Source organism: Colletes latitarsis, chromosome 5 (assembly GCF_051014445.1).
Source record: "Colletes latitarsis isolate SP2378_abdomen chromosome 5, iyColLati1, whole genome shotgun sequence".
Classification (NCBI taxonomy): domain Eukaryota; kingdom Metazoa; phylum Arthropoda; class Insecta; order Hymenoptera; family Colletidae; genus Colletes; species Colletes latitarsis.
Genome location: NC_135138.1, coordinates 34,168,718 through 34,188,642, shown reverse-complemented (window position 1 = coordinate 34,188,642; position 19,925 = coordinate 34,168,718). Strand labels below are relative to the sequence as shown.

The window sequence follows — 19,925 nt, the reverse complement described above, 5'->3', positions numbered from 1 at the left end:
AATATAAAAGTTTCCCATCCTCCGCAGTATTTTGTATTTATGTTAACGAAACTGGTATTCCAAACATACTGCACTTCTTCTATTCCCTTTTTCTACTCGAGCATCGTTCGACTAACGCATAAAATGAACAATGGCGCTACAAATTTTTTCGGGGAAAGTAGGAAATAGCGAAAGTGTATCACATGCCAAAAGCTGAGATTCTAAGCAGTGTCAAATGTGCGAAACAGAAGCCTCAATTAGTGTCGAATGTAAAAAGCAGAGCGCGCAAGTAGAGTTACTCTGTCAAGGATCAGACCTCGAGCAGTGCCAAATGAACATACAAATACAGAGATCCCGGGTAGTTATATGTCGAAAGCTGAGTCCCTCAGTAGCATCGAATGTACAAAGCAGACGTTTCAAGTAGTATCGAGTGTCCAAAGCAGACACTTCGAGTAGTGTCAAATATAATAAAGTAAAGGCTTTTTAATAGTATCTCTCCCTCGAAAATGAGACCTCAAGTAGAGCCCAAATACCGAATTCTAATTCCTTACGTCTTATAACCTCGATTTAGTTTCACCAGAAATTTTGTGACACTGAAAATAATTTTTTTTTAAATTATTCTAATATTTTTCATTTCGAAATTGATCGATCTAAATTTTCTTTTGTTATGTGTTATCTTTTCTGATCGATAAAGTATTTTTTAATACTAGATATGAAAAATAAATGTCGATTTTTAATAAAACAATAGGCAATTTGATATTTAATCCCGTTTTACGAGATAGCATTTGCTCGTAAACGTGTAACGTGTGCATTGATCGTTGATATCTATTCCAAGCGCGTGTGTTATCGGTGAAAGAGATACAGCGAACACCTCAAAGCCCGTTTAAACGCTAAATCATACTATACGTCAGACAACCGTGCATCAAAGCATTCTTTGAAGGGACCGCCAGATGGAATAGTGACAGAGGCTCTGAATCACTCCGTGTATAATCCATTAAAGAATGTTTCGACGGACGGTTGGTTGAGAGGTAAGGAGAATCAACATCGAGTATTGTGCAAAATGATACCCTCGTGAGTGCAACCTGTTAATTCCAGCACTAATTGCAGAAGTAGTCTGCTATAATCGCGACAAAAGCAATTGGAAGTTCAATGACCCCTCCACTGTTGAAATCAAACTGAAAACGATTTCTCCTGTCGTCGCGACGACTTTCACAGATCAAAACACACGTCACGGGAATCCACTTTTAATTCTACATTTTTGCTCAAAGGAAAAACTGAGCATCCCTGAGCCAGAAATTTACGAGGCAGAGGGTGCTTCAATATCTTTCGCGAGGGGAAAAAATGTGTACAACACAAACGTTTACTTCTATTAATAATAATAACGACACGTCTTTTATGTTTCTTTTATATCTATGCAATATTTTACAATTCCTGAAAATCGTGAAAATAAAATTTGAAAAGATTATTTCTTGGTTATTTATATGAATTAATTTATACCAAATGATATTCTTTATATAATTAAGAGAAACGAATATGTCTATTTTACAGATTAGACAGTCTTAAAACGTGTTTCTTTTTCCGTAAGAGAAATGTTTTCGAAATTTTTCTGGATTATAATACTTTCGTTTTTCATAGATCAGAGACTAAAAAGAGAACTGAGAATCTTCCGAACGAGATTACGCAACGAAAGGAGGAAGTCTCGGAGGTTTTCGAATTTATGGCTCGACCCCGGATATTTTGCCTTTACCGTCGTTTCGCGCGTTTTATCTCCGTTATTCGCGATTATAATGATCCCGCCGTTGAACGCCATTCTTCCAGCGAATTCCAATCGGAACGAAAGCCAACGATGCTCCATTCTTCGCGAAAAATCCATTATTCTCCATGGATCGTGCGTCGCGATCAATCTTTCCACATCGAAGGGGAAGATTCCCCGAAAACACGAGCATATTAATTAAATTGCAATTCGAGAAAATTTACAGTACATGGGTAACGCTGTACAAACATCTATCAGGTTAAAAAAATAAATAAAATAATGTGTGGGACACCGCAAATAGTTTGGAAAGACCAACAAATACGCGCGTATTAAACTGTAATGAAAATAATAGGCGGATAATCGTGATCAATGATTGCCTTAATGTGCAAGATGTAAAATCTACGCTCGAAACGTTGGAACAAGCTGCTTACCTTTATCGTGTCACGAAGTATGGCGATCTCTCGCGTCAGATGCTCGTTCTCGTTGTACAAAACTTCCATTTGCTGTTGTATCTCGACGCTCGGCCCTCGCATCCTCATTCTGAGCTCCTCTTCCAATTGTCTCACCATCATGCTTTGTTTCTGCAAGAAACGAACAAGATTCACGTTAGTGAAAAATCAAAAAATACGGGGGCGAAGTGCGAATGTCGATAGGAACGTGAGAAAGCTTCTTTCTTTCGAGGTGTCGTTACTTCGACGATCGTTTGATTCCTGGAATTTACTCGGGGAACGAATCGTCGACGCCTGTGGGCTCGTTACCCTTAAAAATACACTTTCGCGGGAATAATTGAACACTCGAGCCGTATGAGACTACTTCAAGCATGAACTGATAAGCGGATCGATAGAAAGCTAGCACGAGGGAAAAGCTCGTAGCGTTGCGCGAAACCTAAATACGTCCGTCAAAATGACCGCTTATTTCTGCTGTTTCGAGTCTTTCGAATCGATAATCGTGTCCCCTGCGAAAACACGTAAATTGACAAATAAATTTCGCGAAAACACCGATTGTTCCGTTCACAAAACGCTTTAACCCCGCTGTTTTGCTCGTTGCTACGCCTTCGACGTGATTTCTTTAAATTAGGAAGACGAGTTGTTTCAGAAGTGAAATAAAAAAACAAATATTAAATAACACAACAACTGTGAAAGTTTAAATTTTATTTTGAGCAGTATAAATCCGAGGAGAACAAGCAAGGTTAAAATTTATTCCAAGTAAACGACTGGTCTGAAAGTTTTATCTTTTGTTTAATATCTTTTTGTAATACCATAAATAGTCTTTTTGTATCGACAAGTAAATAATGTCGATGATATATTTTTTTAAATAATGTTTAGAGTCGTTTCAATAGACATAAAATAAGAAATAATACATAAAAACATTGTGTTGTTAAATATCGTTGACCATTACGATGTTTTTCTGGTATGAAATAGTTCGATAATGTTAACTATGTTGTTCACATAGTATTTTATATATCGTTGGACCAAAAAAAGCTAAACAAATATATATATTTGATATTATATTTATTTCTATTTTGGCTGCACTTTTGGTATTCAATAATTATATAGTTTATTGTTGAGGGATATTATTAAAGACATGTGAGTCCAGGCCTTATTTTTGATATTATTGATTAATCTATAATTTGTACAGACTTCAGAATTTGCACAGAAGAATATTAATACCATCTGAACACGTTAGTAAAAAAACTTTCAACGATTAATGCCCTTAAATGCACGATTTTCATTTTCAATAATGAAAGATCAAAATGATGGTAATGAACTGGGTGAAATTTGTCCAAAACGGAATATCTAGGACTTGAAGGCTTGACCTGAATTAGATATATAGATTAGGCTTCCTTTTTATATGTAAAAATATAAATATGAGGTGTACATTATAATAGTTGCTTTTATTCAGCTTTTATTTCTAATATTTTGTAAAAATCGATATTAATCGATGTAAAATGAACATAAAAAGGCTTGATTTTTATTTTTAAACGAAATCTGTATAAGCTAGGACGATAAATAGTGTAATTTATATTAAAATAACGAATATAAAGAAGGTATTGTATAATCAGAATTTTTAACATAATAATTTCTATGCTGTTCACTGATTTCTTATTTCTAATCACAGATATTACAAATATCTTATTATTTAACAGCCTTTTAGGATATCCCGTTTTGTCCAATTATCTGGTAGACCGTTTCGTCCGTCTGTGCATTGCGATAAAAAAACTCGTGGCATTTTTCAAGCAAGCAAGCTATCAAAAATCTAAGAATAGATTTGAAAAGGCAAATAGAAACTGATTGAGACACAACACTTACCGTTTCATTATTATTTGTCTTAATCTCAGAAAAAATTGGCAGAGATTACCAGAAATTCGTCGCTGAAAACTTCAACACTCTTCAATCGTTTCAAATAACGACACGTTTCTAATCTACTGCACTAAATATCCTATTTTCTTTAAACCAATTTTCCCCAAAATATATTCTTCATTATACAGGGTGTTAAAAAAAGGTCCACGTCTTAATTTAAAACGACCAAAAACAGAAAATAATAGAACGACAAACGATCTACAGATTCGAAGGAGAAATAGCAACGTTACATTTTCATATTTAAATAATGATCTTCTTTATTACTGTTTATGGAAAACGGTGCAAAGAAAGGAACCATCCGGAACGATTTGCTCTTGCAAACTGCGTTATTCACGCCCCCAGAACTCGATTGTATTAGACAGTGCGATGCATTCGGTATAAATTCCCTCTGTTTACTCGAAAGAATGGCAAGAAGCAAAACAAGATTGCAAGGAACAAGGGCGCGGCTGAAATTGAGAAAATCGTCTGATTATCGAGCGAAAGACGATTTGGTACTTGGAAAAGAGCTTTTCGAAGCGCGCCCACACCATATTCCACGTAACAGCATACGAAACCTTTCGAGGAGGGCAAAGTCAATATTTCTACGGAAGTTCGATCACAGTATATGTTCTATTCGGATTCGTGACTCGGGAAAGCTCTTTCCCCCCACATTTTCCTCCTTTTCTTTAGCGCTCCCTTCAAGATATTCCTTTCCTGTTTCGCTGCTTTTTATCTCTTCTTCGACCCCACTGGTACCTTTCATCCTCCATCACACCCTTTTTTAAACGTTCGAGATGTCTTTACCGTCATCGGACTTTGCTCTACATCGATAGTGGGCCCTTCAAAGTTTTTTTTAAACATTTTTTTTTAGTAAACTGTCACGATAAATCGGTGGATTACACAATGAGTTGTTTTTAATTCTCCTACAACGAAATGTAAAATATATTGTCTAATTTTTTCCTAATTTCTGTACTCAATTACTGTACAAAATTTCAAATCGTTCTGGAAAAATTACTTTCGGTTGCGGGGGTCAATTATAATCATTTTTGGTCATTAGACATACCCTCGAAATCCTACCCACTTTCGAGAAAAAAATTCGAGTAGGGTGCAAATTTTTCGACGAAAAAAAAATTTTTCAAATCGTCCTAAAAAAATTATTTTCAGTTGCGGGGGTCAATTACAATCATTTTTGGTCAATAGACATACCCCCGAAATCTTACGCAGTTTCGAGAAAAAAATTCCTAACCGAAAATCTAATGTCTGACCATACCATTGATATGTTTCACTGAAATTTCAAAACAAATTCAAATCATTCTAAAAAAATTATTTTCGGTTGCGAGGGTCGATTACAATCATTTTTTGTCATCACATATACCCCCGAATTCCTACGCGTTTTCGAGAAAAAAATTCCTTACCGAAAATATAATTTCTGGCCAGAAATGTTTGCCCGAAATTTCATGCGAATCTTTAAAACATCATAACTTCTAAACGGATTGGAGGATTTTAATGTTTAAAAAAGCAAACTACGCGTATTTTGGTGGAGAATATGTAGAAATTCTAAGAATATTGAAAAAGTTGTCCCTTAACCTCGTAAAATGAGAAAAACCCCATAGAAGTAATCCAATTTTCAGATGTCCATAACTCCTGCAATAGTCAATGGATCTCATTGAAATTTAGTACGGAAGTAGAGCTCATGGATACCTACAGAAAAGTACTAAACAACTTTTCCGTACAGCGTCAAACAAATTTATTATAAATCAAAAACGAAATTTTAAGAAAAATTGATAGAGGATAGGTGCTTAAATATTTCGGCGAAATTAAAAAGTTTCAAATCGTTCTGGAAAAGGGTGGTCGAACACCCTGTATTTCTTATTCCATGTAAAAGAAAGAAATAACTTTTCTTTGAAGTATTTTTTTGTACAAGCTTTAGTTTTTAAGATATCGAGGTACAATACTTTTTATTTTTCTATTTACTCCGTCGATGTTCGCCTTCTTTCAGTATTACGTAATTCGTAAATCCCCTGTACACGGTGTCTCTTTGATTCGGTTAGAATTTCGTACAAAACTATGCTTTCGGGTATATCGTTACAGAATTCTTGGGTCCAGCTCGTTAGGCATCGTTAACGACGACGCTGCGAGGACTCACAAGCACACACATAAATGCTACGTTAGTTGGACAAAAGAAAGACCGACGAAAAAGCGATGATATATGTCAGCATACCGGATGATTACGAGCGGAATATTTTGAGGCACGCCTTACGTAAAACAGAAGTCTGCGTAAAACAGTACACCTTTTTCACGAATGTTTCCTATTGTACGATTTCCATCTTGTTCACAGTCGACGGCGTTTTGCTTAATTTCTTCGAGAAATCGTACTCATGGTTCTTGCATTCGAAACTGACAGAACGAACCTGGATGCTTATTTAAATAGACAGCGGCGAGAACGAGATTGGAAACGTTGGGAAATAAAGAATACGGTTGCAAAGATACTATCCAGACACTTTTGTACGTAAAATCGTAGAATAACAAAACCGAGATAGGAGAGTTGGCAAATAAAGAACAGCGGATGTAAAAATACTACTCGAATTCCTTTGTAAAATATTATCTATCGGAAAGGGAGGGTGGAGATATGGAAACACTGAGTCATAAGGAATCACGATAACAAATTCGTCGATATTTTGCATATACAATGAGGGGCATAATCATTAAAAGAATTAAAAATTTCTTTAGTAATAAGTTTCCTCGCTAATTTTTTAGATAAGGTTTGTTAAATATTCGACGAAGAGCGTGTTCGTAGGTGACGAGAAGATACTGTAACGAGGCAACATGGCTCCACGGAGTAAAGACCACGATATTCGGTGGGGACGACATTCCACCGGAAGTGGAGGCGTTCGATAGCGACTGGGGATGTGGAAGAGCTAACCCCCACCAGCCAGTGACGTCAGTTACCCCCATAACGAAATCACCCTATGAGAAACCATGGCCGAATTCCCCTGTTCACTGGTAGCCTACTTCCATCGCACTGGGCCAATTGATGCCGCGGGTAAAATCCATCGATTTATGCGATTTCGTTGCGATCCTTTCAGCTCCTCCGCTTTAACTCACCCCATCGGGATCGCGATCGCGTTATCATGAAAAATTGCACGGTCGTCCTTCGTTTGCTATCAACCGCGAACACCACGGAGACTCAGAAGAGGCGCACAAAGTGTTAAAAAAGAAAAATTCATGACTCGAAAGGCACCACGTTCAAACGTATTTAAAAAGTTAACATTTCAAAGGACTTATATGAGTTATATGAGTTTCCCAAAATACTATACAACGCTAATCAGATCAACTATTTGTTGTATATTGACAATAAATTTGCGTCCTGGACCCTTTTTGTAACACCCTATATTTATTATTGTATTTATATTGTATGAGATCGTCGATTTCTACTTAGGTGTGAATGCTCATAGTAACCTTTCTAATATTTTGTATTTTCGCTGTTCGATCAAGTAGACCAGTTAAGAGAATGTAGGTTTAGACCTCTGTGTGCGCAAGTTGCGACAAGTTTGTTATTAAAGCCGAGCGTGTTACACGTGGAAAACAGAATTAACATTTTATTACCCTCTGTTCATTGTTCTTCGCGTTTAGGTTGTTTGCACCGGTAACTTCGTAACAAGATTTCTCTTCGCGAGGAACGTTTTAATTTAGGACACGTGCGATCACGTCGTTCGGCGCTCATACGTGTACGCCTCTTTTCGTGAATTTTGTTTGCTTATTAAGCTGCTGCGAGTTATTACGAATACCGTGGAATTGTGTAAACCAGTGGTTTCCAATCTGTTTGGAAGACTCTGAAATAAAACAAAATTCCTGCGTTCGAAATCTATATGCAACAAATATTCGTTACATTTATTTTTTTCGATTTTGAATGTTTTACTTCTTGCTTATAAAAAATTATTTAAAAAAAATGTCTGTACTGATTTAAACATGAAATCTGTATAATTTTCATGAACCAAAATTTAGGAACAGATATTTATTCATTGAAATAAGTGACACGTTTGAAATTAATGTATCAATAAAAAGAGATGTTCCCAATAAAGATCACCCTCTGATAAAAAAGTACACGTGTTATAAATTAAAATACATACCTGGAAGTCAAACACACAGTAATTAAAATGTGAAATTCAAACAAGAAAAAATTCGTGTGACATTTAAAATTCTACTGGATAAATATGTTATAAATAGAAACACGTGATTTCATGCTTGTAGATATGAACAAATTTGTTATATATTTATAATATAATCAATAGGAGCACAGTTTCAAGAACATAAATCGTCTGAGAATACAAATATATAACAATTCATTCGGTGATTAGCGTAGAACAGCACAGTAAAAAACACAGAAACATCAATAGTGTAGAACATAGTACAACAAAAATATTGTGAGCTTTCAAACCGTTCATTCTCACTTCCAGCAAAATCAGTATCACTCTCGTATGAAATATGAAATGTGAGATTGATGATTAATTTTTCAAGAATTTCATTAAAATATTTCGAGCTGAACGTCTTTTTAAATATTTTTCATCGATGCAAGATCGCGGTCAATCATCGACGATGAATAGTTTTGGCAGATCGTCGGTGTCCATTAACTCGGACAGGGGACGACTAGTTGTTGTTTTCACGACAGGGTTATTCGGCCCCCGTGTAAGAAGAAACGCCGCGAGATAGGATTTACGCGATCGTTAATAGGATCTTGTCTTAAGAGGGGCTTCGTTTAAACTTTAAACCCCCCATCTTCCATCTTTCTCCGTTCTTTCGTGCTCGATCCGCGTAAGTGTGTCGATGGACGATACCAATCGCACCCCCGAGATCGGGTTCCGCGTCGGGGGTTAATCGAAGGCTAATCGTTTCGAAACCAGAACACGCGACACCCTGTAACCGATACTCCCCCCTCCCTATACAACCCCTTAGGGCAATCGTGGCGACGCAGGACGATGTTTTTAACGCGGGGGTGGTCCAAGACTTTAACGCCCCGAACGCACACTATCGTTCGTAATTATTCCAACGGCTCTGTACACGTTAAGAAACGCAATCTTGCACACGTTTATCGTGTAAAAGTAAATCGAAAATGTGAAATAACATTTTTTTCTACGAGCACCTCGTTTATGAGAAAATCGATTTGGAATTATTTGTGGGCCTGTCTGCGTGTAAATTGTTTGTAGCTAAACCAGATTCTGTTTTGCATTGAATGTATTTACATTCTGATAAACATTGGAAAATGTTTGGATACGATGTGGTTGACACGACTATATTTACACCGTATTATTAAAAATTGTATTTATCATCAGTGGTAATATTCTAATATTTTCCAACGCTTTTTATTTATTTTTTTTCCAAACAGAGTACTACAGAATAAAACAGAGTACTTCAGGCTTCAAGAAGTACGAACACTACGTGACTCCGAAGGTAACTAGTTTCGATATTTATAATGTAACGATAACGAGCTTCCGAGAATACGTAAAATAGGTCGCAAACTGTCGCGTGCTTTTACCGAGCAACAAAGCTGCACAGCCACTCTTTGATTTTTCTGAGGTCGTTGCACGATACATCGACCTCTTCCGGGACCCCCGGGCGCTTGTGCATGTTTTATAATATATTTTTTTGTTTCGTACACCGGGGAGTTGTAAACAGCATCGAATCAGATAGGCGACTCGCATACTCGCGCACGCGTCGTAAACGCGATGTTTATGTCGCCAGAAAATATGATAAGAATTGCGCGGAAACGTTCGCGTGTGACGTAAATTTCTAGCGAAACGAATGGCGGCATTTTCTCGCTTGAATGACGAATTTTTGGGTGGAAATAATAAGGGTAGGTTGTAAGAATGTAATCTAAAATTATTAGAAAATCGCAGGAAAATACATTAGTCTGTGCTTTAGATGACACTGAATTAAATTATAAAAATGATTTGACATTTTGACAATTATATTTGACTTCCATATAAAAAAAATAACAATGAGATATAAATTGAAAAGTAAGCATAAGCTTCCATCATATTGGATACATATTTATAATAGGATTAAAACAAATGTAAAAATACGAATAATGAATACGTGAGTTTTAAATTTTTTGTATTATTTATCTGACAAATATTTATAATAATTTGTATTGCAGAGTCCGACCAACGAATGCAAATATTACATTCGTTCGTACTTTGCTAAAAAGTCGATAAATTACAATTAACGAATGAATTTATGAATGAAAAGTAAAGGGAATTTATAAAGGGATTAAAAGTTTTTATTCGTTACTCGCGAGTAAAATGTCCTTCGTTCTGAATCCTGTCGACCCGTTCCATTTAACAATATCCAGGATTAAATGTCAATTAGATTGGCCAGAATTTATATTCAGTTTCATTCTATATTTACGAAGAAGTAAAATAAGAATTATAATGCATCGAAGCATCTCGAGTGGCTGTCGTTGAAATAAACGCCACCTAATGCTACTATCAGTATTATAACACGGCGTTTCGTTTAAATGGAACGGTGGCCTACATACGCCACTGGAATGAGGTCAGAGAAAATCGCGAGAATTAGGCCAGGGGAATTTGCATCCGCGGAATTGGCGTTGCAGTTTTACGTTTCACGTTGTCCTTCGCGTTTGACGTCATCGATTCTTTCGCGCGTAGGTTGTAGTACATTGGAAAACTCGTTTCGAATTTTACTGTCAAACTAGGAAAATCGACCATCGTTGGCGAAACGCTTTTACAATGGTGTCCGATATCATATAATATCGTTTAAAAAACAAACGACCAAAGTTGTCTCGTGGACTAAAAAAATATGAAAGAAACTAAAAGTTTAGTGGTCGTATTGTGCACGGATATTTTACAAATTATATTCTTCAAAAAAGCTTAAAAAATCGACTTCTTCAAATGTTTTTAAGTAGAATATCCTCTTAAGAATTTCCAATGTACAGCAGTTAGTATTATTTCAGAGGAATTTCGAGACTTTCCCGAATAGCAAGGGTAATTTCCGCGATGGTCTCCCATTTATAGAACGAAGCCCATAAAAATGTGGATTCAGACGGCCGCTGGCAGAATCTCCCGACATTTCTATCGCATTTCTCGCGCTTTTCAGTCGTCACGCGATGACGGAAGATCGCGAACCGGTCGAAACGCCGAGATAACCGTGTTATGAACGAAACGACCAACATTTCGTGCCAGAGGAGACCGCTTTTATGCCAGAGCCCGGCTGACAAAGCTCGGTTCTCGCTCGGAAGATCGATCTGTGAGGTACGACGACCCCAAGAAACCAGAGACTAGTTTCTACGTTTGCGTTGTAATATTGGGCTTTGCGCGAGTCTGCAAGCCCCGCGCTTGCGAATCCCGAGGGTGAACGGGAAGTTCTCTGTCTGGGTGTCGACCTGGACTTCCTTCATTAACCCTTGCAATACCAATCCTTTTCCTGTTACATAGACTGTCAAGGGTGGGAGATATTTTTTTACCCGCTAAATAAAAAAATAAAATTTTTTACGTGGGCTTTTAAAATAAATTATTCTATTAAAATGTCCGCGACGCGTTGGAAATAAACTGTTTTATAACTTTTCTGAGAATACAGAACTTTTAAAAATAGGATTTTTTACGATTCTGGTATATAATTGTTTACTGTGTCTGCAGTATACATATTTGTCACACGAACAACAAATAATTGATTTATGCAAAATTGTTTTATTTGAAATCTAATTTTCAATGATTTTAGCGAGAATTATTAAAATAGTAATATGATGAGCATAAAGTGACAGTTGTTGAAATGTAAAAGGTGATGGAGACAATACTTTCGATAGCCATGATTGAGGTTGATGGTTGAACGACCTTAAATGTAGTTCTTAGATAATTTTATGAATTTCTACCGATGTAAATGTAAGAAAAGAATACTACACTAGACGTGCAAATAAGTAAATCGAAAAATTTTCATACCATTCTGTGAAGTCTAGTTCGTGTCAGCTAATGGTCCAAAAAGATAAATTTGAAACATATAGTATAGCAGATATAGTCTGAGCAAGCATAGTTTATATTAATCTAAACGTTTCGACTTTTAATTTAAGTCCAGTTCAGTATACAACAGTTAATTGTTAATAGACATTGAATTAATATAAATTAGTCAAAGAGATAAAACGTGTCAAATTTGGAAAGCTCAGTGTTAAAACATATGTTGCGTCGACGTAACAAAATAAATTTTAGAAACGTATACCATTTATGAAAATAATATTTATATACCGAAGAGGACTTAAATTAAGGGTCCAAACGTTCGAATCAAATAAACTATACTTATTCAAACTATGCTTGTTCAGTAAGCAACATATATACTTATACTAAAGATAAGTTTGAAACTTTTAAATATATTTTTACCCTTGTAACTATCATCTATCATATTGTTTTCTCGATAAAATATATCTCTTCGATCGGTCACGTAATGTGTTCCTTAAAAATGTTTTAAAAACCTATCGTATAAATATTGTTCAATCTCGTCCAGAAAGACGGTGTGGCCTGATTCTACGACGTTATAAAATGATATCGATCTCTAAATTTATAAACGTTTATATGGGACATAAAAAGTAATATAAAATATAGTATACGTTACATACAAGAAAAAAAAGTGTTATTTTTTGCATGCAACCTTATTGACAACAATCAATCAAGGTAAATAATGCTATAACGTAAAGTAAGAGTCATAGGGATTAAAGAGTGAACAATTCTTACGAAAAAGAATATAATTCTGCTACTGACTATTGCGTGTCACGGCTATTTAAAATGCTACTTTTATTTACAAGACATTCTCTTTAGTTGTAGAAATTAACGAAGGAATAAAATGTGTGTCAATAAAATCTCTCTTAGTATTATTTTCGTAATTATTTATCCTATTAAAATTGATTTCCTTTAACATTTCAATTTAAGAATTAATTGTTGTAGTTCCATAGTGAAAAGTCCTGTCACCCATATACGGTGATAAATACAACATTTGATACAGAATACAGACTAAAAAATTATTAATATCGTTTAAAAAAAACTCAAGGTAACCTTCGTGTCTCGATAAAAAGAAATATTTATCGTATGCTGCATTCGATACTGAACGACTTTCGTTCGAAACATCTTTTCGTACAAGAAATAGTTTAAAAAAGAAATTCAGATCATACAGTTGCATGATTTCCCTCGTACGTCCTCTTAATATCGTAAACCAAAGGGTCTGGATCCGTTGAATATCGATAAATAAATAAGGGAATATCATTTGACTTTCGTCTGGGTCGAGAAGGGGAAAAGATCGTGCACCTTTGATCTAGGATCTGAAACGAGAATCTCGCAGGAAACGTACTTCGCCGGAGGACCGAAGAAAATGGTGGCGCCAACTGCTCGGAGATCAGAGGACGAAGGGTGGCGAGGGGAAACCGATACCCATTCATAAAAATCGAACGCGCGAGACGTGGGAGGAGAGGGGGAGGGGTGTCGTAGAAGGGGTTTCGAGTTACGAACTTTCAAAGACTCTTCTAACGGAGCTTTTAACGATCCAGCGAGGCGAACCTTGGACGATCGTGGCCCGTTTCGTCGTAAAAAGTCTTCCATCAAAGTATCCGCCTCCTCTCTGGTAACCTGTCACCCCTCCCCCTCCGCACCCTTTAGCCCACTCTTTGTCGAAGTCAACGGGGCTGTTATCGATCGGCCACGACCGCCTTTGTCGTCCGAGTATTCTGAAATCCATCTCGGTCTGAGCGTGTACCGACCGAACTGATTCCCCTGGCCATCGCGTCAACCGAACCAAATGGAACAATGAAACACTTCCGGTGTCCGGGGCGAGTTTCTGAACGACCGTCCGCGGGGGAGTTGAACCAATTAAGGGCACACGTTCGCCAGTGACACGATCTTACGAAGTATGCCGCGAAATACGGGTGCCAGACGTCGGCCACTTTCGACGATTGTCTTCGCCCGACTTTTGTTTCGGTTCATAACGAGCTTTCTGTCTGGCCGCTAATTAATTTTAGGGACGCTACGTGTATCATCGTCGACGACCGGTTCGTTGAACCGACGGTTGAACATTTTTGATAAACGACCACGAAACCTCGCGTCTAGCCTCCGTAAATGGGGCTTTTAAAGCAAGTGCGTGTACACTCGCGGTAAAAAATTTCTCAGCAACGCACATTGGATAAGATTTGTGTAAAAACGCTACTATTTCGAATGAAAATGGCAAGAATATCACGGTGATAATATTAAAGAAATAATTAAAAATAATAGGAAGCAAAATATTGCTGTTTAACGCACAGAAGAGTGACGAAATTTGTATGAACTAATTTTTGCAATATTGATTTCTCTAACTTTATAACATGGATATATTGCCCTCAAAAATTTTCCATTGGATATAAATTTAAACATATTTGTTTCCCCTTTGAAGCACGTTTTAAATTTAATAATATTTTAACAAGGTATCCTTAACAGTGCTCGGTAATATTCAAAGAGGAGCACATGCTGGCCAGCTAAAAAGTAGAATATTTTCACATGAAAAATAATTTTTTACTAATTTGAAAACGAGACACACTGAATTCAATTGCAAATTCTTGTCCAATATATTTAAGTCTATTTAGGATAACATAAAAATTAGCATAGTAAGAGAACGAATTACAAACGTGATAATGAGGAATAATAAAAGGAACAATGATAGTAAATAGAATTAAGTTCGTGAAGCTTTCAGCGAACTAATCTTAATTAGACGCGCCCGCCATTTGCCCCAGGATTAAACAAGACGTTCAAATAACGACAATGGAATTTTAAATATCCGAGGACTAATGCGTTTCAGAGCTTTTGTTTGGCAAACTCGGTTACTCTGCGAGAAACGGTAAAAATTCATGCTGTAAACAGTGTTCCTATAATTATTGCGCTGAGCCATTAGCGTTTCGTTTCGTTCGTGGCCAGCTGAACCATGAAACTTCACGGTTCCTTACCCACGGGATAATAAAATTTTACTATACAGCGGAGAAAACAGGGAACAAGTAACAGGGAGCGTACAGGAGCAAGTTTGAAATCTAATTAAACCTTTACATCGTTAACCGAGTCTTTGTTTCATGCTCGATTTTCTTTTCGAGTAACGCGAGCTTTAATTGCGTTTATTCGGGCATTCGGGTAAAAGTTAACTTCAATTAGCATTTCAACTCGAAATAATGCTCCTTTTGTCGAGGATTTTCATTTATAACGTGGCAATTTTAATATTAACGTTGTGCAACTAAAAAAAAACTGTTCACTCAATTTTAAAAAATGTTCGAGGTTTAAGAAGAAAACTGTACTGTACATGTACTGTGGAAGAATAAATAAATTTACACCTACGCCAATCAATAAAAATTAAATTTTCGTACGTGTACTTTGCAGTCTCGTGTTCTTAAATTGAAACTTTAGTACGAGAATCAAAATGTCTATAGTGATGGAACGAAACAAAATAAAAACTTTAATGTACGTCCATTATATTCACCGAATCCCAATCAATTTGACGCACGCGAAGAGTGTGTTTCTTAGCCGAGAAAGAAAGTTTAAGACGGGGGAGGTTAACTTCGTGCTGTATTATCACGTGAGTACGCAAAAATCGTCGAAGGCGACGCTTTTACGGCCTCCGCGTGCGCTGCATAACGAATGGAACCGTGATAAAGCTTGGCCTGAAAACGCAAACGAGTTTCTTGATTACTAGGGGCTGCACAAGATATCAGTCTAAGATATCGAAATAAATTTCAACCGCGAAAAATATCAGGAAGATGGAAATAGAACTGCTGATGTTGATAGCAAGGTAAGAATTAATTTCTAAAAAAAGTTCCGAGTGCCTGGAGATGCGCGGAAGATTGCATTAACAATAATAATAATTTTATAAGACTGCTCGATTCGAAATTCACAGACATTTCCCGCCCTTAAGAGACAACAATTGCAAAGTGCAACGCGTGTCAAGCTGTCGCGACATCTCTGCAAACGAGCAAGATGGCTTCCGGTAATCGCGAAAGACAATTATTTCGAGCTGCGTTGCTAGCGTTTAACGAGTCTCCCTTTCGTTTAATTCCATTTAGTTTAGTTAGATTAGATCGACGGCGGAGATTAACGCTACCCTCGAAGCGAGTGACGCGATTCCAATGATTTAGAGAAACATTCGCCGCGACTACCGAGCAAACGTTGCAATCCCTGCAATTGCGACACGAGGATTCCCCATTGCTAAATCCTTCCGCGGTTATTTCGTCAGAAAATTGAACCGTGAAAACCAATTAGAAAATGCTTAATCGCTGACTATTCGACCGACGACAATAATAAATTCGCGATAGCAGTCGTTCGAATTAGAAAACACTTGGATATTAATTATAATTTTCTGTTTCTATATCGTCGATTAAGAACGGAATTTCAGGGCAATAAGTGGACCATGTTGATTAAATAAAATTCATGTTTCCAATTATACGTATACCCGTTTGACGAGAACGAAAGGAGAGTTCGCAGTCATAAATCAATTTATTGGATAAAGCGTTTTACGAACAATAGATTTCGTCCGTTCGTATCGGGTCTCGCGTTCACCTTTCGAAATTACTGCTTCGCGCGGATTAGCGGACAACAATTTCCATGGACCCGGCGCGGGAAATACAAAAGCACGAAACGAGACGTCCAGACGCCGACGCGCGGCAAACATTAAAAATTTTATGCGATCGATAAGCTCGAACCGGCGTCTATTTTAATTCCTCCGCGTTCCAATATCGGCTATGCTTTCGAATTTAAAGAGAACGTAAACATTTACACAGTCCAATCGAGCGAAGCAATATCCGTTTTAATTTTCGCTCAAATGGATGCGTTAGTGGACATTAAGTACACCAAAATGAGGAACTTTTGTGGGGCGATTCGTGGACGAACGTGATTGATTAACCAGGAAATGTTACGAACCATAGATAATAGTCGATCGCCGATGATAGAAGATTGATAACAAGCGTTGATCACCATTGACACGGTCCGTCCCTTGTAACTTATACAAATACCGTTATAAGAATCGTAATTTATGGAAAACGCAATTTAATTACCTCGATAATAATAATTTCAAATTGAGCACGATATAAAAAGGTGCGTTCCTCAAATGCAGATTCAATTGTCTTACTAAATTTCTTAATTAAATCTGAATCCTTTTTATTTGGAGACGAAAGGAAACAGATTAATTTGGCGACGCATCGTATATTTGCTAAGGAATTTTTTTCTCGAAAACGCGTAGGAATTCGGGGGTATATCTATTCACCAAAAATGATTGTAATTGACCCCCTCAACCGAAAATAATTTTTCCAGAACGATTTGAAAAAAATTTTTTTCGCTGAAAAATTTCAGGGAAACATATCAACGTATGGTCAGACATTTTCGGTAAGTAATTTTTTTCTCGAGATTGCGTAGGAATTCAGGGGTATGTCTATTGACAAAAAATGATTATAATTGATCCGTGCAACTAACAGTAATTTTTTTAGAATGATTCGAAATTTTTTTTTTTACCGAAAAATTTAGGCACCTACTCCCTGTCGATTTTTCATAAAATTTTGAGTTTTCATAAACACATTGGGTAATGTAGCAATACAATAAAGTATATAAAATTCCGGATGACCGGGTGCCGACAAATCGAAACTCTATTATAAAATTTGTGTGAACGTAGCCGTTAAGACGGCTATAGAATTTCTTGAACGTACCGCGTACTTGGAGCTGGGCATTAAAAGAGTTAAGACAAACTCAACTGAACCCTTAGAAATTGTTCCTGCCGCGATATAAATCGTCATTCAAAAATTCGTGACCAGAAACGACCCTTAGTTCGTTGTAAACACTCAATTACTCGTTCCCTTCAGCATGAAACAGTTTCGATCGCGGCAAGGGTTAACGAGGCTAGACGCAGAGGGTGGTTCTCTGCGAATGAACCTTTTCACTGGGACAGCCTCGACTCGACCTCGAAAACCGACATTATTTCGCTCGATTCTACCGCTGTTTAGGGTGGCATCGACGATACACGAGCTGGTGGGAGGTTCGGAGAGCCGGAAAACTCGAATGCAACCCGCTTGCAGCCCCTCTACGTTGTAGTACGAGCGTTCAGCGGGACAAGGGTGTGTGGAAGGAAGCACGATAAGGGTGTGCAGTGCATGTGGGTGGGAGAACGAGGGCGGGAAATGGTGAAACAGAGAGATGGTGAGGGTACATGGAGACCGTGTGGGGAACAAGAGGGACGTAGGAGAGAAGCAGACGGAAACAGGGTCACACAGAGAGGGCAGGAGAGTAAGGAAGGCACAGGGTGCGTAAAAAAGAACGAAAAAACGCGAGCGGAGCGAGCAAGAGGAGAGGGCATACACGAGAGAAGGAGAGAAATGGTTGGAAGGGAAGAGTTCCTGTCGCTCGATAACGCCTCTGCTTCTGCTCCGTCATCATTCTCCCTTCCTCTCTCATTTCCCTACACCCCTACACGTTTCCTTCTTCCTGGGTTTCCCAAAATCTTGACTTATTCCCAAATAAATATATCGTTCTCTAACACGCACATATTTGTATTTAAATTATATCGAGGAGATACAGACGGTTTGTATCCAGGCCAAATATTTCATCTCGATTCATGCTTTTTTAGCAAATCGATTTTGAGCTTCTTTTTAAAATTCTTCGTTCCACGAGAAAGAAGTATATTAAATTTAATAATTTTTAATCGTACAATTGTACATTTTTGAAATCGCGGGGGAACGAGGCTACTTGGGTTTGAGTTTCGAAATGAAACTTTTAAACGCTTCTCGTACCGAGCTTTTATCGCGATGGGACCTATGCATCCGTCATGGCACATCCTCCTATTCCATATTGAGTTTCTCGATGGAAACTTACAAAACTACTTTACCTAGTTTACCCCGTGGAAAGTTTAGAAGAACGATTCTAAAAACAGGTGCGGAAAATTTCGATTCCCTCCTGCCTGACTCCGCGAAAAAAGGAAATTAAATTCGAGGCATTTTCGACGCGGTACTGAATAAAATCAACGTGTAATCCATCTATCGTGATTGTATATAAACGTCAGTTAATGTTAAAACGCAATCTCATCAAAGATTCCAGTGTAAAAAAAGAATTGAATTATTATTTCTATGTCCGTATCGAGATATTAAAACAGCCACTGTACTTTAATTACAATATTTTGATTATTTTTAACGACGCACTCACCACTTTGCGATTTATCATCTTCCTTTCACGTGTTTCTTTCCTACAAGTAGCTTTACACATTTCCACTTTATTTCACAAATTACTTAAACAGGAATTAATTTTGATCATTACACGAGAATGTTTTAAGATTGTAGAGTGTATGGATAATGGGATGTCTAAAATAATAAATGTGTTCACAGAAATTCTCTCTCTCAGTTGTTGATTTCGCGTACAACACCTGCCATTGCCACATCACCCACAAAATGACTTAATACACTGTGGAAAAGTCACGGGGTTTTCAACCAGACGCTCTTTCGTTTTCGATAAAACTGGCTGGCCCGAGTCTGGAGTCGTCGTATCGCGAGCACGGCCGAGAAATTGCGGCAATGCATCAAGCGTGGCAATAGTAATTATGTTGCCCGGTTGGAAAATGGCTTGGCAAGTTCGGTATCTGCTGCAAGGATCGCAGGGGGCAGAGCAAAAATTGCTCGATATTTGTGTAAAGGTAAGTCCACACTTGCGACGGACCAGCCAGTGTAGTAAGTATAGTCCGAAGAAAGAAATATCAGCCCCGAGAAGAATGCTTTATAATTAAGAAAACGTTGTTCGATACGATACACACGATACTAAATTCTCCTTAGAGAAGTAACCCAGGGTTTTAAGAAAGTGCATTTAAAAGATTTTACTAGAAAT

At 37.4% G+C, this 19,925-nt stretch overlaps 1 protein-coding gene across 8 annotated transcripts in view; it reads right to left on the bottom strand.

The window, feature by feature from the left end:
* The window catches only part of Brp (ELKS/RAB6-interacting/CAST family member bruchpilot), a 102,349-nt gene that overhangs the window by 63,870 nt on the left and 18,554 nt on the right, over nucleotides 1-19,925 (bottom strand). For 4 of the 8 annotated variants that reach the window (XM_076765367.1, XM_076765368.1, XM_076765371.1 and 1 more), the window contains exons 2-3: nucleotides 12,024-12,050; nucleotides 2,164-2,313 (exon numbers count right to left, since the gene is read on the bottom strand). In XM_076765367.1, the coding sequence (XP_076621482.1) occupies nucleotides 2,164-2,313; nucleotides 12,024-12,050 (177 nt within the window). The remainder of the gene's footprint in view (nucleotides 1-2,163; nucleotides 2,314-12,023; nucleotides 12,051-19,925) is intronic. The other 4 variants (XM_076765377.1, XM_076765370.1, XM_076765373.1 and 1 more) reach the window with 1 other exon arrangement.